Genomic DNA, 24906 nt, shown 5'->3' with positions numbered 1-24906 from the left:
GCCTACCAATACTAGCTGCTAAACCTGGTGGTGCATGTCAGTTTGATGATTCATGTCTCATTTAATTTTAATCTTCTTTCCTTTTATGTTGAGGACCTGAAGTTTTACAGTGCCATTACAGTCTGCTCCTTTGACTTCTCTCAACTGCCTAAGACTAAATAGGACAAGTAGGAAAAGCCCACACTGGCTGTCACTAGAAGCATTTGTGCTGTTGTGATAGCAGGCTTTAAGAATTTATGGTTTTTCTAGAACTTAAATAAAAGGAACAGGGCCAGGAACAAATCCAGTAATGCCACTTTCCTTCACACAGAGTAGTAAGCTTAAGAAAAAGAACTATCCTCCTTCTTGCTTCCTTCCCTACAATGCTGAACTCTTTAGAAATTAGAGGAATAGCCACACTCCCATTTTAAACTGGGCATTAAATAGAATAAACATAGATGTTCAGATCTAAGACTTCAGTACATCTGCAGCTGCTTCTGACTTAGACAGGACTTAGGTACTTAAACACAGGCATATGAACTCCAGCATGCAGACAGGCAGGCCTCTAAACAGCCAGTTGTCTTCAGAAAAAAAAATGAGAGACAAAGTTCCTAGAAATTTAGCACTGGTAGCGATACATCAACTCTATCCACAGTCACAGTTTAAGAGATGGTAGGATCAAAAAAATTACTTTTCATGCTGGCTGACATTCTTGAACGTTTGTGGAAGTCTACAGAGTTGTAATGCAAACCCAGTTCTCGTTCATCCAAATAAACATGAGTGGAAAATTGAGTGCCTGCTATACTAGTGTATGATATGGTATATGTGTTCCAAGAGCAAACCAAACCTAGTTGCTCTAGGCACTCTTATGTTAAGAATATAGCATACTTTGAGTCTTCAACTCAATGATCACAGGATAATAGGGGTTGGAAGGGACCCAAAGAGATCATCGAGTCCAAACCCCCTGCCAGAGCAGGACAATACTATCTAACACAGATCACAGAGGAACACATCCAGACAGGCCTTGAAAGGCTCCAGAGAAGGAGACTCCATGACCTCTCTAGAAAGCCTATTCCACTGCTCTGTGACCCTTACAGTAAAGAAGTTCTCCCTTGTGTTTAGGCGGAACCTCTTTAGCTGCAACTCACACCCATTGCTCCTTGTCCTATCCCAGGCAGCAAGTGAGCAGAGCCTGTCCCCCCACTCCTGGCCAGCCTTCAGACACTTTCCAGCAGATCACCTCCCAGCCTGTACTGGTGCAGTTTATTATTCCTCCCCAGATGGTGGACTCTGCACTTGTCCTTGTTGAACCTCATTTGGTTCCTCTGTGCCCATCTCTCCAGTCTGTCCAGGTCTCTCTGGATGGCCACACAGCCTTCAGCTGTATCAGCCAAGCCTCCCAGCTTGGTGTTGTCAGCAAACTTGCTGAGGAGACACTCTGAGCCCTCATCAATGGCAGTGATGAAGATGTTGAATAGAACTGGCCCCAGCACTGATCCCTGGGGGACACCACTAGTCACAGCGCTCTCCAGTTGGACCTGGCACCATTGATCACCACCCTCTGAACTCTATCTTGCAACCAGCTCCTAACCCACCTCACTGTCCACTCTTCCATCCCAGTATCACCTTTGGAACAGCCATTTCACTTTCAAGGCTATTTCCTGTCTAATGTAAAACCGTTAGATTCACATATGCTACCTGTTAGTATTACGTAGAAGGTATCATAACAAAGTATTTCTTGGCTCAGTCCTTAGTCTTACACATCTAAAGCCCCTGGGTGGCACAAACCCTCAAATAAAGTTGCTAGCCAAATTTCATTCTATATCTTCTTTCATGTTTGTTTTTTTTGGGGTGTGGGTTTTTTTGTTTGGTTTGGGTTTTTTGTTTTGTTGTTTGGGGGCTTTTTTGTTTGTTTTTTTTTACAGAATTCTGAGCATTTCTGAGCTGCTCTCCTTCCCTCAAAACAAGATGTGAATGCATTTTAGTTGCATTACACCCAGCAGTGATCATAAGGCTTTTATACTTCCATGATAATGAAAACAGTGCAGACATAGCTGGATGTGAGTAGAACCTTCATGCCAGATACAAACTCAGTATTCTCTATGCAAAAGTACTAACATAGCATCTTTTCAAGCCATAGGTATTACAAGAAGATGAGTAGCACAGTCATTAATTTCAGTAATATCATTGTGCTTGGCATACAGAGATCTTTCCAACACACTCCAGATCATTACCACTAACCAGAGATTAGCATCCACGATGTTTTATCCAAAAAACTTATCACACAAATAGCTTGGGTCTATATGCTGAAGTAAAGCTGTCCAGGAAGTTGTAAATAATCTGAATGACCCATTAGATCTGCAATAGTGAATTGTAAACAGCAAGCTATTGCAATGCTGCTGCAAGCTATTGTAATGGTATTGCACCAAATGATTGTAAACTACATAAGAGCATTCAGCCAGGAGTTAGTTTGTGAACAGTATTTATGATTCTTTCACCAATGAAAGAAATGTCACTGTAGAAAAAAAGCTGAACTTCAGAAGCCAAGTTAATGAATGCATACAAATTGAGATTCCTTCCTACTCCTCTCAGAGGCAACACTTCCTGCTCTCACAGTTTTATCATGACTCTCACTATTTTTAGCGCTTCTCTTAGAGTCTCTGCTGCTGGAATCATGCCTGAGAGTCTTAGCATTATTTTTAAAAGGAAAGTTTTGCACTCCCATGCATACTGAGAAAAGCCTGAATGTGTGAAACCAGTGTAGCCTACAGGCTTAAAAAAAAATAGAAAGACTACAAGAAATTCAGGGTGGATTTTGTTTTGTTTGATTTCTAAGCTGATTTCTTGAGTGGCACAAGCTAGTTTGTATCAGCTCCTCCCAGCCAACTGTCCACCAGAATCTCTCCAGAAAAGATGTAAGGTATCAGCAGTGTTATATGTAAAAAATATAAAATGCTTTTTCTGCACATCTGAATCCTCTTCAGAGTGCTAATCCAGCTACTCTTAAAAGTCATACTTTCAAAGCAAACACTTAAGCCTTTGAACTAAGAGTATTAGTTGTTGCACAAACTATTTTTTGTTTTTAACAAGGGTAACTTTTTCTTCCATGAAAAGCTAACTCTTCTGCAACCATAAACATCCTGCATGAGAAGTTAAAACTTAGAATTACAGTACCTGCAAGAAAGGTGTAAACACAAAATAAGAAGGAATATAACATCCAGCTCCCCTAGGGGAGTGACAGTTTAAAATTTGCCTTAACATAGCTACATGCTTTTAATTATACATGCAGATGGAAATGGAAGGATTGAAACAGATTATCTGCTTTTATCTTAATATATGATTGAGCAGCTTTTTTAATAAGGCACCACTAGATGGTGCAAACAGCTTAAATAATTCATAAATCAGACAGCTTTTCCCAGTGCCGCCTACTTTCCTGCCCCAAATAAAGCGCACTCAACAACAGCAGCAGACAACACACAACTAGGACACAAACTTCTCCTCTGTAATTTGTATTTGTCAAAATAGCAGTCAGAACTAGTTTTCCCTCAGAAAATATTTCACTGCTTATCAACAGGAGAGAACAACAGTTGCTCATCTGAGGGAAAATGGAACAGTAAATAAATTGCTCAGTGCCTATGACTTTCTGACTGAACTAAAAGAGTAGAGAAGCAACTGACCACTGCAGATCAGGGTAGACAGAATGCTATTCTTGCGCTTGAGAAACACAAATTGTGGTGTTTAGAAAATCACCCCCTAAATTAAACTTTAGCAGACCAGCTCAGACACCTTGGAAATAAGACAAAGCTATGCTTTACAGTAAGCTAAATTTACAAGCATATTCATACATATTTACAATTATATACAATTTAGAAACAATGCAGAAATCCAGAAACCTCCTTTTCTGGACAACCTAATTCAGCATCTCCTAAAGCTAGTCTCTCTTAACCTCCCTGCACCTCAGTTCTGGAGCTGACTGAGCTTGCAACCTTACACAGATGTTGAAATGACAAAGAGATGAATAAAATCATATCATATTCCAGAACTGGGATGTATTTTAGTATAAGAGGCATTCATTCTCCCTTGGCCTCTAAACAGGTTCAGAATCACAGAATCAGTCAGGGTTGGAAGGGACCACAAGGATCATCCAGTTCCAACCGCCCTGCCACGGGCAGGGACACTCTACCCTAGATCAGGATGCTCCAGGCCCTTCAGCAGTAGGGTCCTCCCCAGCAGTGTCCAGTATCTCTTGAACTGGGAAGCCCAGGACAGCTCAGTAAACTATCCCAAAGCATTGTTTGCCTTCAGTGGTGTAGCTCAGAGACATAAGGGGAGATTCAGGTTTTGATTAGTTTTAAAAGACACTACAATGACTTCCAGAAGTCTTTTACCCACTACTGCAGTGAACCAGACCAACTTACCCAGGTGTGATGGTTTGGGTGTTCCCCGCCACCCCCACACTTTAGAAATCACCCAGACTAGTCTCAGCCAGCTCTGGAAATATAAATGAAGCTATTTATTTACAGCTGGCACAATATACAAGCAGCTATTTACAATATATACAGTTATATACAGAAATATACAAGGTAAAAGTAATACAGAAACACAACTCTGAGGGGAGTAGAGACGTCACCATTGTTTTCCTTTCACAGCCTATGATCTAGTTCTTCTCACCAAAACATTCTAGTCTGCTTCAAACTAGCACACCAGGAAACGGTTTTATTAAGACCTTACTACTTCTTTTAAGGCTGACTAGTTAATCTCATGAAGATCTGGAATGTGAAGAAAGCCCAACGGGTGAAATGCATTACTATGCAGATAAAATGGTTAGTTATGCCTATCTTGATGGTCAAGTATGGCTGGAGTTTTATTTTAGTAATTCTGTTTAAACATTTATCAAGAGTGCCAGGAACCATTTATTACAAATTAAATTAAAGTAATAAATTTTTAAAAGTCTCCTCCAGTTCTACTCACACAGCATAAGAAGTACTGAGCTTTCTCAGTTGACAACCAGCAGAACTAGAAGCCTGAAGTGTATGTTGTTCTGAAACACATTTTTAAACGATCCTCAGTAAATAGATTATAAATGAAATTATGACTAATGTGCATTTAAGCGAGTAAGGAAAAGTGTTGGGTAGGTGACATTAGAAATAAGTCATGTGGACAAGGCAAATTTTCTATCTGCTCATAGACGTCAAGCAGGTTATTTAATTAATCAAGTATGTGAGATAACGCACAAAGCACACACCTTCATTTCACAGGGAAGAAACCTCCACCCAGCCATAGCTACCGTCCACATGAACGTTAGGGGTAAAAAAATGCTGAGTAACACATGTATCTATGAAACAGTCCAGGAAATGCTACAGGAACTCTATGAAATCCCCTACAGCACACACAACTGGAAGGAAGAACATCGGGCTAGAAAACTGGCTTGAAAATGAAAGTTCTCTCTGTGTAATACATTAACAACTAAGATCTGAACACCAAGAAAAACTCTTCCCACTCTGGATGAATCATGGGATAAAACTGCCCCATGAGATAACAAGACCTCCCTAAGCTAAGATAAAACTTTGGTGGAAGCATCAGACTGCTTACATGGGGTGGAAGAGATACAAGCTTGTGGTTCTCACTGCAGGAAAGAATATTTCTTGGATATATATGATACATTTAGCCGTCCAGCCCTCCACTGCCCTGAACACATTTAAGCTGCTTTTAAAAACCAAAATCAGTCATCAAATCTGTAACTGTTTGCCAAATTGTCCAAGGGAAATGGAACTGGTGACCACAAAAAGGTACCACAGAATTTATCAGGAATTAAACTCCCCAAAACAATAGCATATGTGCCTTTTCCCCCCTTGTGCTACAGTAAATAGAAGTGTGCAGCACAACAGCAATATGAACAACAGGCATGAATATAGGTGCAAAGCAATAGACTTAAAGCCTAACAATAATCCAGTATCTTGATTATTCATGGCAGAAAATGAAAAATAATTCATTCATTGTAGCCTCTTTTAGTTGGTACTACTCCCATAGCAAGTAGAAAAGTATCTTTTTTGTCTTAAGGGAAAAATAGAAAACAATAAATATCAAGGGCAAATATACACTGCAAAGCCTGTACTAGCATAGCAAATGATCTGTGACATTACTGTAATACTAAGAATTGCCTCTATCACTAGATCAGAACAGCTGATGTCCACCCTCTGTACTCACAGGCGGTTTGTTTATCTTGAAACTATTGTCACGTCTTTAAGTGCTACAAAGAGAGCTGATCTAGTCACGTACTTCTCTGCTGGCAAGATTATGTCTACATTGTAGGGTTTGTTAAGAGATTTTGCCAAGACTCAACAAAAGTTCAGACAAATTCGAGTACCCATCGTGGTTAATGCAGTTTCACCTTAGATATCATCAACCCAAAGCACTGTTAGGACACTCCCTAATTTAGCAGACTTCAATTCCTCTAAGATGAAGGCATTTCAGCAAGATCTGACCTTTGTAAGGTGGTAGCTATTCTTGATATCTAAACTGGGTGAGAATCCTGTTTTATTTCTTCCTTTTTCCTTTCCTAACAAAGTTTTTGCCACTTGGTTGAGAATCTGGCCTCCATTCTCTGTGTTCTAATGCTGCTGCACACTTGGTAATATATTCTTACTGCAGACAGAGCCACTACTTGAGGCAGGGGACCAGCTGAAGAGAAAACCAGGAACAGAGGACTCCAGACCACTCTGAATCCCAGCCTTATTTAGCTAACCCCTACATCTGCTGTGGGGGAGTTGCTTTTGTTATCCTGTGAATATAACTGATGGCAGTACTATTTTGAACGCAGGCTGTTAAAAATCAGCCTCCAACTGACAGAATTTTAGCTCTATTGCCCCACCAGAGGCAGGATGACACGGCCATTTTGGACAGTGGCATAGATCAAGATATGACTCATTTCTGCAACCTAAGAGAAACTGTATCAGAAAGCATTTCATGACAAGCACCCCAGGTCAACCCACAAGAAAATACATACAGTACATTGGAACAAATGGAGGTCATAGACTGTGGCAGTTGTGCTTTTGCTGGACCCCACCATTCTCACAGCACACACAGGATAGCAGGAAAAATAGTTGTCTGCTTCACTTTAGGTAAGCCATTCTTGATAAACATGCTAATAAGCAGCTGTCACAAAAGCAAACAGGTAAACCACAGATATGACAGGTGCAATGTTGCTTTACATGAGACTGAAAAGAATCTGGAAGAGGCTATGAAGTGCACAGAGAATTTGGTAAGTCTGTACTGTATATCTCCTGTTCTGATTAAGTTCAAAGGTCCTAGTCAGGGAAGATGCTTTTCAGCAGGTATCCTACATTTGCAAATCTGCCAAAATATCAGTCTAAAAGAGGAAGATAACCTCTGCACAAGACATGAACCTGTTGGAGTGGGTCCAGAGGAGGGCCACAAAAATGATCTCCTAGAAGGAAAAGCCAAGCATGTTGAGATTGCTCAGCCTGGAGAAGGGACAGTGCCAGGATGATCTTAATGTGGCCTTCCAGTACTTAAAGAGGTCTGTAGGACATATGGGTACAATCTTTATTTAGCAGGGCTTGTTGCAACAGGACAAGAGGTGATGGTTGTAAACTAAAAGAACATAGATTTAGACTAGAAGAAGACATTTTCAACAATCTATATACAACTTTTAGATTGTTGAAAATACTCTAGCCCAGATTATATATGTGCACACTTGTGTTTTAGTGCTAATAAATGTGGGCTTGTAACTGTTACGTAGACATTAGAAGAAGCAACTAAAAGGCTTCCCTTAACTCTTATGCACATCTTTCTTCTTTTTAATCCAAAAGTTTTCTATTTCCTAATAAAAAGCACTACAAAGTGTAAGATGGAAAAAAACCCTGAAATGTAATCTGTGCAGAAAAATAACTTCATTTTAGTTATCCTAATAACTTTAAAAGAGAGATAGGCATGAACTGATGAGCTCATATGAAAACATTTCTAGTGTATTCCCTTCTGGAGCTCAGTTAAAGGCCTGTGAGAGAAAACATGTGGAACACAGAGAACAGTTTACCATCCCTGTCCCTTCACTCCAAAAGGGGCTACTTGACTTCAACTTCTAGTTTAGTGAAATCAGAGTCATTCAGATTGGAAAAGACCCTCGGGATCACAAAGTCCAACTGATATTCCTACTGTGAAATGTTCACCCTAAACCATATCCCCAAGCACCAAATCTGAACAACTTTTAAACACATCCAGGGTTGGTAACTCAACCACCTCCATAGGAGGCCCATTCCAATGCCTGACCACGCTTACTGTGAATATTTTTTTTCCTAATACCTGGTCTAAAGCTACTCAGTTGCAGCTTGAAATAACCTGATACAGTTAAGTGAATATATGAGAAATACAGTTTACAGCTGCTGACTGGCTTCTTCAGCAAGCTGAAATCTTAACTCCTTTGATAGCGTGCCTGCTATCACTACAGTCATCCTTTCCACTGCTAGCATAGACAAGAGAGGACTGAACAAGCAGATCTACCCTTCCTTTAACCAACAGGTGAGTAGGCTTATCTGGTTGAAGTGCTATGCTAAAATGGCATTCTTTAGGGAAAAAAAAACCAAGACACACTAAGTTAGTCTCACATGACTGAATAGGCACTCAACCAAGAACACTGTATTCATGCATTTCAAAAAACACAGAACTTGTTCTGTAGCAATTTATGATTCTGGAAGGTGACAAAACCTAATTCGTTTTGTCTACTAATTTTATAGATATAGTTGAAAATTTGCAAGAGAAAATACCTGACTTTGCTTGAACCACATGTATACAGCCAACAATAGTTTTTAACTTAAGAAGATAAAGTTAGTCAGATTACTTTGTTATGCAATTAAAAAAATAACACTGCACAAAGCAAATAAATCCACCCAGGGCCTGTAATGTTTAAGAAGAGTTTTGACACGAAGTACTGGTCTGGATGATTATTTCAGTCAGGGATTTTTTTTTTTTTACCTGAAGAAAATAACTTCCTTTTCCTTTTGCTTCCAGTAAAGCTAACTCATAAAATCAGAAATTACCTCACACTAAAAAGAAGCTAAAGTCCTGTGTCACCATGAACAGACATTGGAATAGATAGGAGTTTGTGTATACACAAGCCTAAGTCATACCTAGCTAAGGGAGAACATTCAAGGATATACTCTGAGAACACAAAAAAGTCAACAGGCAGTGTGTAATACATAAATTCAGTGTTAGAGAGAGTGTCTAGCTCAACTATTCATTGAGAGACAGAACCAGATTTGTTGAGTATGAATTAAAGTTCTCCTTCCTAATACTTTTCTATTTATGCCACTCAACATAAAGGTAAGCCCTTACAGGCTACAAAGGACCATGGGGAATACTTTATATAAACTATTAAGACATACAGCTTTTCATCACAAAAGAGTGGACTACTACTGTCTCAGATCTGACATGGCTCGGAAGAGGCATATTATCTTTTTTAAATATATGTATACAATAGAACAATTATTTAATTGAAGTTCAGGATTAGCAACTGGCAGAACATCTCACACTCATTATTTGAATCATCTGCTGGAAACAATAGAAGAATTTCAACTACAGTTGAACTGTTCACCTACGATTGAAGAATAGGGCTACTTGAGGGAATGCAGCCAGTTGCCTCAGCTGTAAATTAACTTCAGTTTAGTTAGAAACATGACTGGACAGTAGAAAAGTACTAGAGGCAGATTCTGGAATATAGACTGGGCTTGCTAGACCAAACACAGAACATTTTTTTTCCCCACCACTTTGCATAGTCACACTGTTCTTTATCCACAGCTTCTTCACCTGCACCCATCCCATACATAAATTCTATGTAAGGGCATATACATACAAGCTAGTTCAGGACTTGCCTGTGATTCATTCTTTTATTTATGACTAAAGTTTTCTCAAAGAATAAGCATTTGTCACTTAAAATTCCCATCTGAGAAGCGACTTGGCTTGATTAAGCCAGTTGGCGTTGCTCCTCAAGCAAAGAAATAAAGATTAGTGAATGGCAAACTTCTCTAGTCCTACTTGCATGTGAAATCTCTTATCAAATCAAGTCATAAAATATTATTGCTGAAGTGTAACTCCAAAGCATGGTGCTGAAGGGGAAGAGGGCACATATAACATGTTAGAAAATAATATCTTTCCAAGACCAAATTCCTTATTCCTTTAAAATAATCTTTTTCAGAGAGATCACATTACTGGCTGCACTGCAATCACAAAGATTATGCAAGTGTCTCAACAAATTAAAAAAAAATTACAACTTGCTTCCTCTCTCTGAGGTACATGTACTTATATACTGCAAGCAAACACTGATGAAGTCTCTATTACCTACAGAAACTATAATACAGGTTGCTGAACAAGACTACAGAATCAGAAGAGCACTATGAGTCAAGGAGTATTCCCTTCTCTAAAGCTCAGTTGGTTTGTTGCACTTTGCCCACACTTGTTTGGTGCTTTTCTGCAGGCACCAATGCAAGTTTTCCTGACTTTTGCTAGCTATCACTGGATGATAAACACTGTGTCAGCTTAGCTCCTGTTAGAGTTAACTGTATTCTCAACATGCTCCAGGCAGACAACAAAGTCATGGCAAAACTACCTGGATATGAAGACTGTAGTTCCTATCTTCCTAGGTGTGAAAGACTATTTTTCCTCCTCTTTGGTGAAGACAGTTTTGTCTGTCACATGTAGCTTTTTATTCAAATGGACACAACCACAAACACCCATGTAGGGATCTAATTTTCTGCCACGTGCTGAACATTCACACCATTAAAGGTGAATAAGCCTGCTGAGTCTCAACAGCAGAACCATGACAATGTTGCTAGTCGGTTACAGTTTCAATTACACTAGCACCCCTACAGGAAACAGTACAAAAGTGTATTTTAAAAGACACCAAATATTGACCACAGATACCCTCCACTGTCCATTGGCTTTTGTAGTAATGGCTAACACCACGTGCCAACAGCAATTCTGCTCTGCAGTGGCACGGCAGAGCATTGCTCCACAGCATGTCAGTATTTGTATATCAGTGCTAGGATCTCACCATTTTAAATGCAGGACACTGTGCTGTATCATTTTCAAGCAGTTTTGAGAAGATCATGAACCATAACCTTCCTGAAATAAAGGAACGTTTGCACTTCTAAAGAACACATTGTTTCAGTATGTAATCTATTGTTTGTTAAAATATATCCTTACAAACTGTGGTTGGGTTTTTTACTGCTGTTGTTTTTTTTTATGCTAGCTGGGAAAGGGAGAGGAAGGAGCAGGTCAAACACCCCACCTTGGTTGAACCCAGTCTTCATTGCTCAGGAGTTTTTCTACAATTAGTCAAAACATGTTTTCCAAATATTCTCATCTTTTCATGTGCTTACATATATATGTAAAAAGGTTTAGGACAGAAAGATTTTGCTGTATCTCAGGAATCTTGAGAGAGGACATGGAGTTGAGGGGGGTGGGCTTAGTGACAATTCCAGCAACTCTTCCCCAAAATAACCTGTGGAATTTAATCTCAGTTCCAACTAAGAAAACAGCATTATAAGCCAGCTCAGTTAATGCATGCCAATCCATTTTTAATTGAAAATGTTCTTTATAGTACCAACTCACCCCTCTGCAAGCTGCCTATTAACTGGAGAATCAAATACCTACAGCAACATATATTTTTATTACATAAAATCTTCAGGACTTTGGCTCTAGGACTTTCATCTGCCAGGACACAGTTCAAAGATAAAATCAATATCTACTCATGACAACAGCACCATTGTTTTAAATAGGTGGGTGAAATGACCTGAAAATACTGTTCATTTCTGGCATTAGACAATATTGAAGTCATCCAAAACAACAGCAGAAATGGCTGATCACTGAAAGTCTCTCTCATTCAACTCTATGGACTACTGCAACAAAGAAGAGTTAAGACACTGCATGTTCTTTAGCTAATTAATGACTAAGCATATCCTACTGAAATTATCCTTGTTTGAAGCAAAACACAACCCAGCTTCTCTGCCCTTCCCCCCTCTCCATCTGTGTTAAATGAAAAAGAATTCTTAGGTTCATGTACCTCAGTTTACTTTTATTACCACTGCTTTATATTTTGGACTCAATACAATTGCTGACAAACACAGAAGCAAAAAGTAAGTCAATAAAGGTTAGAACTGAAAATAGCATGAAGACAGGCAAGCCAGTGCTGTGTCTTTTAAACAGTGACCTGCTCCCAACCTTGAATTTGCAATTAAGGTGCTTCCCATAGGCCTTCAGCTTGATATGCCTGCAGGGCTAGCAACTGACCTAAATCAATTGTCAAAATCAGAAAGAATGCCATTTTCTCATAAGCAGAAAACAAATGTTACCAGTTGCTGTGGGGGTTTTTTTGTTTGTTTGTTTGTTTCAAAAATAAGCTTACTAAGTAAAAAGACACATGCTGTTCTTTGATTTATGAGTCTGGAAATACCACTACCTAGCACTACCATGAACTGATGTGTTCACATAAAGGTATGTTTGGTCATGCTCATCTGAGAGCACTCATAAACACAACCTTTGGTCAGCTGCCATCCAACATTGCAGTCTTTTAAAAGCAAAGTGCTCCTCTGAAAGCTGTTTCATCTTTGGCTCCTCCTCTAGGGGCAGGACACAGTATCATCAGGGTTGGAAGAGACCTCACAGATCATCAAGTCCAACCCTTTACCACAGAGCTCAAGGCTAGACCATGGCACCAAGTGCCACGTCCAATCTTGCCTTGAACAGCCCCAGGGACAGCGACTCCACCACCTCCCCAGGCAGCCCATTCCAGTGTCCAATGACTCTCTCAGTGAAGAACTTTCTCCTCATCTCGAGCCTAAATTTTCCCTGGTGCAGCCTGGCGCTGGCAAGGCGCTCGTTCTGGCGCTGGCCACCTGAGAGAAGAGAGCAGCCTCCTCCTGGCCACAACCACCCTTCAGCCTCCTCTTCTCCAGGCTAAACAATCCCAGCTCCCTCAGCCTCTCCTCGTAGGGCTGTGCTCAAGGCCTCTCACCAGCCTTGTCGCCCTTCTCTGGACACGCTCAAGCATCTCAATGTCCTTCCTAAACTGGGGCCCAGAACTGAACACAGTACTCAAGGTGTGGTCTAACCAGTGCAGAGTACAGGGGCAGAATGACCTCCCTGCTCTTGCTGACCACACCATTGCTGATGCAGGCCAGGATGCCACTGGCTCTCTTGGCCACCTGGGCACACTGCTGGCTCATGTTCAGGCGGGTATCAATCAGCACCCCCAGATCCCTTTCTGTCTGGCTGCTCTCCAGTCACTCCAACCCCAGCCTGTATCTCTGCATGGGGTTGTTGTGGCCAAAGTGCAGCACTCTGCACTTGGAGCTATTGAATGCCATCCCCTTGGACTCTGCCCATCTGTCCAGGCGGTCAAGATCCCGCTGCAGAGCCCTTCTGCCTTCCAACTCAGTCACATCTGCCCCCAGCTTGGTGTCATCTGCAAACTTGCTGATGACTGACTTGATGCCCTCATTCAGATCATCTATGAAGATGTTAAAGAGGATGGGGCCCAGCACAGATCCCTGAGGGACACCACTAGTGACTGGCCGCCAGCTGGATGTGGCACCATTCACCACCACTCTCTGGGTCCGGCCCTCCAGCCAGTTCCTAACCCAGCACAGAATGTTGCTATCCAAGCCATGGGCTGACAGCTTAGCCAGCAGTTTGCTGTGGGGGACAGTGTCAAAGGCCTTGCTGAAGTCCAGATAGACCACATCCGCAGGCCTCCCCACACACGTGATAAATGCCAGAAGAAGGATGAAATTACTCTCTGTCTCATAAGTATTATTTGTACAAAACTGTTGCACAAATCCAGGTGCACTGCATTTAGGAATTTCTTGCTATTTTCAAGTGAGATGCTCAAATACCTCAGTGGTTCTAGACCTCAGCTGCTGACCTACTGTACAGAAAACATGCTACCACTACCCTTTTCCCTTGAGTTAGTGGAACAGCTGTGTGGAACAATGTTTCTGGACAGAGAAATGCTACAGAGACATGCTATGGACATGGAAATAATTAAACAGTAACTACTACAAACCTTAAGCTTCTCTGACATGAAACATGCAGCTAATATTTCTTCCAGCTTTGCATAATGAAGCAAAAATATCAAGCATATAGGAGATTTTTAAAGGCAAAACAAAAAGGAAGCAAATAGATCCCCTGAAATAAGTAAAAGGTAGTACACTGCTCCTCTACAATTGATTGTTTTCTCCCTTCTACAAAGCTCTATTTGACCATTCTACGCAGCAGCATGTCTGGCAGAGAAGATACAGGCACTCAAACAACTAGAGAATACTCATGTTTCCTTGCAGAACAGCAGCCAGAACAGACACAACACCACATTGCAGAAACCACAGATGGAACTGAATACCCCACTACAACACTTCTAGAGTAGCAATTACCTTTCCTCTTTTAATTTCCTTGTGTGACTTTGCTATATCATGTTTCATAAGCGTGAAGATAAGCATTCCGCATGAACCCTGCAGGCACTGACAGAAAATCTCCTGGATTCACTAAGCCCAGGACACACAAAGCTCTAAACAGCCATGAAGACATGAAAGAAACATACCACATTATGCAGAAGTTTTGGACACAATCCCTATGTTAGCCTTCACTCTGTGCATAGATATGACAGCAGACTATTGATAACCAAAACAAACCGCACAAAACATTAGTAAATTAATACAGTTCTACCACAGAAGAGAATCATCATTCAGAACACTATTCAGAGAGCAGCCAACAAGGCAAGAAACAAAGCCAATGTATTTTTAAGGTTATTCATTGTTCAGATAAAAACTTTTTCTTTAACACTTCTGTCTATTTCAGGAAGTCCTTTACCTGTTAGGAAATAATCTCTTCATTAAGTCAGTTACCATGGGTTCCCCATTGTGAGAAATGCACAAAATTAATTTCATTCTTTTTGGTTCTTTATTCCTATGGCTCTGAACTTGCCTAACTAAAAGAGTTTTGTTTGCTGTTTTGTTTCTATTTCCCATGCTGCATGAAGCAATTCTTTTCTAGAAACAATGAGGCATGAGCTAATGTATTTATTATCCCCAGTATCACTGTGTTTTCTTTGTGTTACATACTTCAAGAAAAAACAGGTTATTTTCTTCCCCAGGACACAGTTCAGTTTCCAGTGTCGGACACCACAGCCAGAAATAAGCGTCAGTTTTAAGAGTGGTTTTAAGCAAAAAAATTTAAACACCTTTATCAGCATCACCTCACTTCTGTGCCTGCCTCTTCAATACTCTGCATAAGGTGAGTAATGCCTTATCCCCTTATTTTGCTGAATTATACAAAATGTGACTAGGGAACTCATTATACCTTATCATCAGAGCTCTGCTTTGCTGTAAAACATCAGGTAATAACTAAAGTCCTGACGATTATATGTTAGTTATGACTATCTGCTTCAGTTTTCTTCAAAGCCATACTCACTGTTACTCCATATTGTCCTGTCCAGCTATTCTGTGTTGGATAAAAGCAGATATCCTTTTCCTCTCCAGTAAGTTTTCCAGAGGTCCAGAAACACCAGAGCAACAAGCCTGCAACTGTACAGTGATTAGCATCAAAGACTTCTCAGTTGCAAACCAGGAACTATTATGTATGCTAGAAAAATGATTGTGTTTTGATTTTTTACTTACTGTATTCTGCCTTTTCATATTCCTTCTCAATCGTGCCTGTGTGGTAGCACACTGAGGTATTACATACAGGACTTTCAAAACATTTGCCACAAACCAGCAGTGAAGCTGAATTCTAAAAAGAAAAATGACAACCAACAGTTTCCTCAAAGACTGTCTTAATCTCTCAGTAATCATCAAAACAAATGAAAATTATGCTAGTGTAGAAGCAGTATTAGTAGTTTGTAAAGAGACCTGTTAGAGAACTGAGCCATGTTAATTCACCCATTAAACTAAAAGAAAAACCAAGCTAAAGTCTGTAACTAGACAGTTGCCATTTCTAACAACAAAACTTGCTTAAGACCATGTTCATGATGTTAAAGTTTTACAGACAAAGTGTACACACGTAATACATATGTATTTGCATAAGGTTTATTTATTTTGAAACCTCAAGACTTCCTTGTCCACCTCCCACCCTCCCCACAGCAGGAAAGCAAGTTGTGCCAAGGACTCAATAAAAAAAAAAAAAAAAACAACCCAGAACACTGAACTTCTTTCTGTCTCTGAAGATACATAATGGGAAGGTTATCAGAATGTTTCTAAAACGTTTGTAAGCAATTTTAAAACCATAAAGCCAAAGATGATTCTGTGAAATTGCAGACAAGTATCACAATACCAGCACAAGGTCTGAAGAGCCAGGAAGAGAAAAAATTTCTTGTGAGTGTAGTTCAAAGGAGGTATTGTATAAAAATGAAACAAAATATCCCACAACAGTTCTATTGGAAAATACCTGTTTCTGTTTGGCACAAGTAAGAAAACTCACTATAGGAACACACATTAAAATATGCAATGCTCATCACAAGACAATACTATATTTTAATATGCACCTAGCAGCAAAATACGTGTAGAGGAGAGTTAGAACAATTTTGTTTAAGTAGCAGTCAGTGAGAGCATTGCTGATTTTCTTTAGTGATACTTTGTTATGTAACCAAATCTTATACAGAGAGGTCAGAGCTAACCTGAAGTTTAGTTGAGGCCTGCAAATAATTTTCACAGGCCTTATGTCAGTAGGTATTTCTCACGTAATTATTCCATATAACTTTGGAGAGAAGCATCCATGTGATTCTCTGTGGGTTTAGGTTTCTTGGTATCTGTAAACCTGAATAATTATCTGCATGGTTTTGACATGTTAACTATATTAAAAAAATCATCAGCCAGCCAAGGATGGGAGAAGGGATAGGGGAAAGACAAAAGCTTTTTTTTTTTAATCACAGGATGGAAAAGACCTTTAAGATAGTCTAATCTAACCAAACCAGCACTGCTGAGTCCACCACTAAACCATGTCACTAAGTGCTACATCTACATACCCATAGAACCTTTTCCTCAAGTCACAACCTTATTACTCATCTCTATAAGAAGATCAATTTAGAAACAATTGTTGACCTACCAGGTTAACATGGCACTGAATTTGTAGGGAGGTGTGCTAGTTCGAAGCTAGCTGGAATATTTTGGTGAGAAGAATTAGATTATAGGCTGCAAAAAGGAAACAATGGTGATGTCTACTTCATTCATAGGCTTACTGAGATGTATAAAAACAAGAACACAAGTACAGATAAGGGCCATGAGGATGCTCAGAGGGCTGGAACAACTCTGATATGAGGACAGACTGAAAGACTTGGGGCCATTCAGTCTGGAGAAGAGGAGGCTCCCAGGTGACCTTATTGTGGCCTTCCAGTATCTGAAGGGGGCCTACAAAAAAGCTGGGGAGAGGCTTTTTAGGATATGAGGTAGTGACAGGACTAGGGGGAATGGAGTGAAGCTGGAGACGGGTGGGTTCAGGCTGGACGTGAGGAGGAAGTTCTTCACCATGAGAGTGGTGAGACCCTGGAATGGGTTGTCCAGGGAGGCAGTCGAGGTCCCATCCCTGGAAGTGTTTAAGGTCAGGCTGGAAGGGGCTCTGGCCAACCTGATGTAGGGTAGGGTGTCCCTGCCCATGGCAGGGGGGTTGGAACTAGGTGATCCTTGTTGTCCCTTTCAACCCTGATTGATTCCATGACTTTATAAGAGAGCTGCTCTCTGTCTGCCTGCACTTTTCTCCCTAACCTGCTGTCTAATCCTTCTGCTTTCTAACCCCCCTGGCCGATTCTCCAAACTCACCTGGAACGTAAGACAAAGTCTGCGATAAGGTAGAGGAGTGGAAAGGAGGTGGAAGGGTGGTTGGGAGCCCCTCCTGGGGACTCTGGTTTCTGGGACAGGTGCTGTGTTTCTGTATTACCTTTTTTTCACCTGTATATATTGTAAATATCTGCTTGCATATTGTGCTAAGCTGTAAATATAAAGCTTCATTTTATTTTCCAGCTCAGGTGAGTCTTGTCTGGGCGTTTTTCTCAAGTGTGAGGGGGAGGGGTGGGAGAGGGGGGCTGTGGTTAACACCCAAAGTGTCATAGAAGGTAGAGGGGGACCTTTGTGACAAGAGACCGAAAGCTGCCCTGTGCCAGGGAGGAAAAGCTGAGCCATTCAGCAAAGCTGGTAGTGCCCCTGTGAAAATATATTTTGAAAAGGGTTTAAAGATAAAAACCTAAACACACTGCTCAGCAGTTGATAGAGTGGAAAAAGCACAAAGAACAATCTTGCAGACACCAAGGAGAGTGAAGAAGGTGGGAAGGGGCGGGGAGCAAGTGTGCTCAACTACAGCCAGTAGAGAGAACACACAGGACAGGTTTTCTGACAGAAGCAGCTGCCTATGGAGATTTACAGACTGTGAAGGACAGGGAGTTTCTTTCTGATTACACTTAAGCCTCATGCAGCATATATTTCCTTATATTTAAGGCTTGCTTCACTAGCTAGATGACACATAAAATACAAACAACTATCAGTCACAAAGGTTAAATGAGAGTCATTGTGCTATGAATATATGTGACAGTTTGGGTGTTCCCCACCCCCCCACACACCTCAGAAAATCACCCAGACTAGACTCAGCGGCTCTGGAAATTGAAAGAAGCTTTATATTTACAACTTAGCACAATATACAAGCAGATATTTACAGTATATACAGTTATAAACAGAAATATACAAGTTTAAAGGTAATACAGAAACACAACAGCCTTCCCAGAAACCTGAGTCCCCAGGAAGGCTCTCAACTGCCCTTCCACCTTCTCTCCCACCCCTCTCCCTTACCCCAATGTAGTGGTTTGGGCATTACTTACCCCCCCACACTTTGGAAAATCACCCAGACTGTACTCAGCCAGCTCTGGAAATTTGAATTAAGCTTATGTTTACAGCTTAGCAGAATATACAAGCAGATATTTACAGTATATACATTTTTATACAGAAATATACAAGGTAAAAGGTAATACAAGAACACAACAGCCCTCCCAGAAACCTGAGTCCCCAGGAGGGGCTCCCAATCACTCTTAGACCTTCTCCCACCCCTCTCAACTTACCCCAGTCCCAAGGAAAGAATGGAGGTTCGGCCAGGGGATTAGTAAGCAAAGTGGATTACTCAGAGAAATGGCAGAGAGGCTAGAGAGAGAAAAAAAATGCAGCTCCAAGCTCCCCAGCAGAAGCAGTAGTGCCTTATCTATGTTTGGACTCTTGTTCTTATACCTCTCAGCAAGCCTATGAGTGAAGTAGACATCATTCTGTTTTCCTTTTCACAGCCTGTAATCTAGTTCTCCTCACCAAAACATTCTAGCTAGCTTCAAACTAGCACAATATAAAATTCCTCCTGCTGACACAAACACCCTGGAGAACAGTGAAGTTACCTGTGGGCTAGTAACACCTACAAAACAGCTCACATAGCTTAAATTACATCCCAACACACACTACGTCTCCAAGTGAATTAGCAGGAAATAATGCTCTGTCCTGAAAACCGAGAGAATATATAACAAAGAAGCAGCACAATGATAAGGAAAACTATGCCCTAATAACTTTTAAATGGTGTTATAGAAGTGGAGCCCCTCAGAATCCCCTCAGGCAGATCTGCAGACTGCAGTGATTCTCACTTAAAGAAAAAAAAATGCTGTCAAACCATTTGTGACAAAGAAGCTAAACCAAACATTCTGAGCCCACCCAAGCAATGGCACATAATTTTTTTTTTTTGGTAGTGCACACAAGCCTGGTCTCAGATATCTATTTCATAAGGTTAGCAAAACTCACTACTTTCATGTAGTTCTTAAAATGCTAAAAGAAGTTGAATTCTTCAAATGTTAAGGTAGATACATATACATATATCTATATAAAAATACTTTCCTTACATATTTTAGTAAGCACCACTTTCAGGCTGATTCCTTCAAGTGAGCTCTGTTTGCCCCTCTTTATTAACACTGCTTTCCCAAGAAAAGCTCTCTTCCTTCTACAAGCTGCATACAGGTGAACTCACTGAGAATATTAGCCTTGCCATCACCAACTAAATTTCTATTAGATGCATCACCAAGGGCAGCACCATCGGCAAACAACCATGTAGTCATTTTTTGCCTCTTGGAGAGGAAAACAGAATACATGTTTCTTCTCCACTCCTTAATACGTTAATCTAAACCACAACCTAAAAATTGTGCAATTAGGCAAGGAGGTCACCTTGTAATTATTCATTTTATCCCTTAACAAGAAAGCTGAAAAAGGAGGAGCTTCTGACCTAATGTCGCCTATTAAAACAGAAGCAGGTACAAATAAGTACTAAAGAGATGTGGCACCTAGACCAGACTTACCAGAATTGTTTTAACTGAGAGTCTTCACACTGACGAAGAACTCTTCGTTCTTTGATATTGACAAGAATTCTGGAAATTAATAAACACCAGTCTGTCTTATGATACCACGCTGACCATCACTGCCAAACACCTGAACAACTTGCTGTTTTGAAATGTAGGGTATTGAGGTTGGTTTTTTTAGCTTTGGTCACTGTTCAGAGGCAGAATACACTGATGGCTTGAAAAGTATAGCTGAGAACACTAAAAACACTTTTCCAAGTCTCTAGTTAGACTTGGAAATTGATAACAAAGAATTACAGATGTTAAAAAATGTGAGTAAAGAGTTACAGTTTCTTTTCAGCTTTCTGGAGAACACCTTCAGGAGAAACACCATTGCATTTCTAAAACACATCACTGATTTTTGAAAAGTACTCAAAACCACAGTGAGCTGGAAATAACTATAGCCCATTTATGAGCTCTTACGTGGAGTCATCACATTTTTGGCATTTCCTGTGGGATTAAGAATTTAAGGACTTCTTCTACCACACTGTTACAAGACACCACACACAGAGCAGCGAGAAGTTCAAAAGCAGAAACAACTCTTTACGGTGTTATGCAACGTGTAAAATATACTCCTGTTTTGCTGATCTACAAGCAGTGGCTATGCGAAACAGGATATCTGCATTCTGAAACCAGAGCAGAAGACCAGTACAAAGACATTGCTTTAGAAAAAAGAACACCTTAAGATTGAAAGAAGTTGAGAAGACCCCTCCACACTATACTGCAAGAGTCCAGTCCAGCTGAGATAACTAGGAGATGAAGAGCTGTTTAGAACAGAAGACACACCAAAAGAATTGTTATTGTTACCATTCTACTCCCAGAGTTTCTTAGAATGTACCTTTCCTCAAACACTTTCTACTTTTTCAGGTGAACAAGCTCTCTAGCATAAGCCAAACATATCTTAGAAACAAATTTCAGGAGCAAAATACACTTACAAATGGGATTAATGTCTTCCTTGCACTGATAAGCAGCTGGCCATCTACTACCTTGTATACTTTCCCTAAGCCCTTTTTCCCCATATTTCTCTCAAGGACATTCACTTTGGTAGTCAGCACATGCAAACTGTCAGCTGTGCATATGGGAAATACTATGTGTAACATTATTACCTTTCATAATCCCTTTTAGAATTTTGTGGACCACAAACATCTAAGCCAATTATTTACCGAATTGGATAAAGCTAATAATTTTTAAAAAAAAATCTTAGTTTTAAAACTGGAGAGGTAGCTGCAGCTGTTCTAGATTCTGTGCAGACCTATACTTACATCAGCAGTCCTTAGCCCAGCTGCAGGTTCTGAGAGTCTGGTTCCTTGATACATCTAGAGAAAAGAAACAAACAAACAAAAAAACAAATAAAAGTATATCTTTGATTGCATTTCAGAAAACGCATCTTAGAAATTCTGACTGATCATTGAAACTGGCCCTTTCTTCCAAATCTGCTATCAGGTACCATGTTTGGATCAAAGCAGAAAGTGATTCAGAATGATCGCAAAACCTAAAGGATCTTGTTTTGCTCGTCACGACACAAGGCATATTCTAGACAATCAGAGTTGTACCTCTTTTTCTGCTAAGGGATGCTTAGCTGGAATGTGTATGTGCATGCAGGAGGTCCCGATGCTCTACAGCAGTGTTTTATCGCTTCTTGCTTTAAGCACTTTGTATCAAATTATTTGCAAACCGTGGTCCCCATCTTCACCCTCTGCTCTCACTGCATAAGCAGCAATTCCACTTTTCCCAGTTATCTAACATCTTTTGCAGTAATCCTTGCCTAAATCTCAAAATGCTCCAGGCTTGCTGCAGCTGGGCTTCTGGATTACAGCACTGTTCTGTCACTTGCCTGACCTGTATGTTGGAATGATCTGAACACTGGAAAAACAGGTTAGACCCCAAAGTCACGTAGTGAAGTTTTGTTGGGTTTGTTTTGGGTCGTTTGAGTTTTTTTAAGGGCGCTAATACGGGGGTGCATTCTAGAGGAACTTTCCTTGTGTTACACACTAGACAGGAGTATGATAAAACGTCCTCTCTTAAACAGACACACGGGATATACAGCCACCTCCAGCGCTGATAAAATCCAAGGCTGTTACGCCACAGGAAGGGTGGAGACTTACTTTTATTCCACTATAATTCACCTGTGGTTTCGCCGAAGTCGTCCAGCCACGACTTCACCGCTGCCCACGAAGGAGGCTCCCAGGCTGTCAGGTTACGCTCGGTGCGGCTCGAGCGCCCTGCACACAGCTCCAGCGGCGGCAGGCTCCGGGGCCGGGCAGCGAAGGGCGGCACGGGAGGCTCGGGCAGCGCTTCGCCCCGCGCGGCGGGCCGGCCGCACGTGGCAGGGGCATGCGGCTGTGCGACAGGAGCCCCCCGGCGGTGCGGCGCCGCGGCGCGGTGGTGCTCGGCTCCCTGCTGCTGGCCGCCGCTGTGGCGCTGCGCAGCGTCAGCCGGTCCTGCCCCGCCGACCACCCCCGCTGCCGCCGGGCTCTGGAGCTCACCCCCGACAGAAGGATCAACTGCTCCGGGGTTGTGCACGGGGACGAGAGAGCTATCCAGCAGGCCCGGCTCAGTAACTTGGAGACTGCCAACAAAAGGGCTTCCCTGACGCCCGACCAATACCTGAACATGACGAGGGACTGCAGCAGCTTCAAGGAGACCCGGCGGTTTATCGAATTCCCCCTGAGTCAAGAGGAGGCAGAGTTCCCAATCGCTTACTCCATGGTCATCCACAACAAAATCGAGATGTTTGAGCGGCTTCTGCGGTCCCTCTATGCTCCGCAAAATATCTACTGCATCCACATTGATAGCAAGGCCCCAGCTGCCTTCCAAGAGGCTGTACGGGCAATAGCAGCTTGCTTCCCCAATGTCTTTGTGGCCAGCCGCCTGGAAAAGGTGGTCTATGCCTCCTGGTCCCGGGTGCAGGCCGACCTCAACTGCATGCAGGACTTGTTGCAGAGCCCCGTGCCCTGGCGCTACCTCCTCAACACATGTGGCACCGACTTTCCCATCAAGACCAACGCCGAGATCATTCGTGCCCTAAGCGTCCTACAAGGACAGAATAGCATGGAGTCAGAGAAGCCCTCTGCCCTCAAACAGGAGCGCTGGCAATACCACCATGAAGTGTCAGAGTTCATCTCCCGGACAGCCACAAAGAAAGCACCGCCACCCCACAACCATCCCATGTTCACGGGCAGCGCGTACATCCTGGTCACACGGGCCTTCGTGCAGCACGTTCTCCAGAACCCCACAGCACAGAAGTTCCTCGAGTGGGCCAAGGACACCTACAGCCCCGATGAGCACGTTTGGGCCACCCTCAACCGCATGCCCGGCGTGCCAGGCGCCATGCCTCAGAGTGACAAGTATCAGCTCTCAGACATGAATGCCCTACCTCGCCTTGTCAAGTGGCAGTACATGGAGGGCGACATCAGCAAGGGCGCGCCCTACCCGCCCTGCACCGGCCAGCACCAGCGCGCCGTCTGCATCTACGGAGCGGGCGACGTGTCCTGGATGCTCCAGCAGCACCACCTCTTGGCCAACAAGGTCGACCCCCAGGTGGACGATGCCGCCATCCAGTGTCTGGAGGAACACCTGCGCCACAAGGCCTTGTACGGCCAGGGTCTCTGACGGGGCGCCACGGAGACCCCCACGTTCCCCAGGCGAATGGGCCCGGCGGGGCCGCTGAGGCGGCGAGACTCGCGCCGTGAGGCGGGACGGGCGCAGAGGAAGCTCCGCGGCGCGGGAAGGCTCCGGCGCCTGAGAGGACGCGCGCGAGGCAGCTACGGGCGGGAAGGGTGGGCCGGGGGCGCGCCTCAGCGGGGCCTGGCTGAGCGAAGGTCCGCGGCTGAGAGACTCGAGGGCTCAAGCCCCGCCGCCGCCGCCTCCACACCCAGGGGTTTCTCCTCAGAGACAGCAGGGTGCGGCGCGGTATCCCCCTCGGCACGCCAGGAGGCTTTCGAACAGACTGCCTCAAAGAGGTGAGGGTAGTTCACCTCCCCCTTCTGTTCACAAGCAACCCCAGAAGTCTTGTGGGAATAAGTCCACATCCTGCTACAAGCAGAGCTGAAACTGTAATTAATTTGCTTTTGCACAAAGCAGGTGGCAGGCCACCTGCGCCTGGCACCTGCTGCACTGCTTACTTCAACATCTGCTGCTGTGGCTGCTAAAGTTCACTTTCTGTCAACAGCCACAACAAAAAGGTCAATAAATTCAAACAGACTACACGAAATGGCTTTCTGTGTGTGTTCCAGAGCCATCAAACCAACTCACCCCTCAGCATCCTAGTTCGTGGTCTACAAGCCTATATATGCTTTTTTATGTTCTCCACTCTTTGTCCCATCTGGAAAAAGAAACCTTTTTTTAGGCATGTTCTCTTCCCATAGTATCATTTCCACATCCAGAAGGGTATCTAGCCGTTTAGATGAACAAAACAATCACCCAACGCCTTAAGTGTCCAGAAGCTGAAAGTAAAGATTTGTGCCTGTCTTCATTTCACTTGTGCATTTTCCCCACCTTGCCACATCAGATCCAGCCACTTT

The 24906-nt window shown here is 42.4% G+C and overlaps 1 protein-coding gene across 1 annotated transcript; it reads left to right on the top strand.

The window, feature by feature from the left end:
* The first annotated feature begins 22455 nt into the window (after positions 1–22455).
* On the top strand, positions 22456–24643 carry GCNT3 (glucosaminyl (N-acetyl) transferase 3, mucin type). Its single transcript, XM_064157101.1, has one exon. The coding sequence runs from the start codon at positions 22718–22720 to the stop codon at positions 23993–23995; it is 1278 nt and encodes a 425-aa protein (XP_064013171.1). The 5' UTR covers positions 22456–22717; the 3' UTR covers positions 23996–24643.
* The last annotated feature ends 263 nt before the right edge of the window (positions 24644–24906 follow it).

This window comes from Pogoniulus pusillus, chromosome 17 (genome assembly GCF_015220805.1).
Source record: "Pogoniulus pusillus isolate bPogPus1 chromosome 17, bPogPus1.pri, whole genome shotgun sequence".
NCBI classification, from domain to species: Eukaryota; Metazoa; Chordata; class Aves; order Piciformes; family Lybiidae; genus Pogoniulus; species Pogoniulus pusillus.
Note: the sequence above shows the minus strand (reverse complement) of the source record. Positions and strands in the feature narration are given on the sequence as shown.

Excerpts from the sequence above, each read along its gene's own strand:
- GCNT3 (XM_064157101.1), top strand. The coding sequence starts at position 22,718 with ATGCGGCTGTGCGACAGGAGCCCCCCGGCGGTGCGGCGCCGCGGCGCG.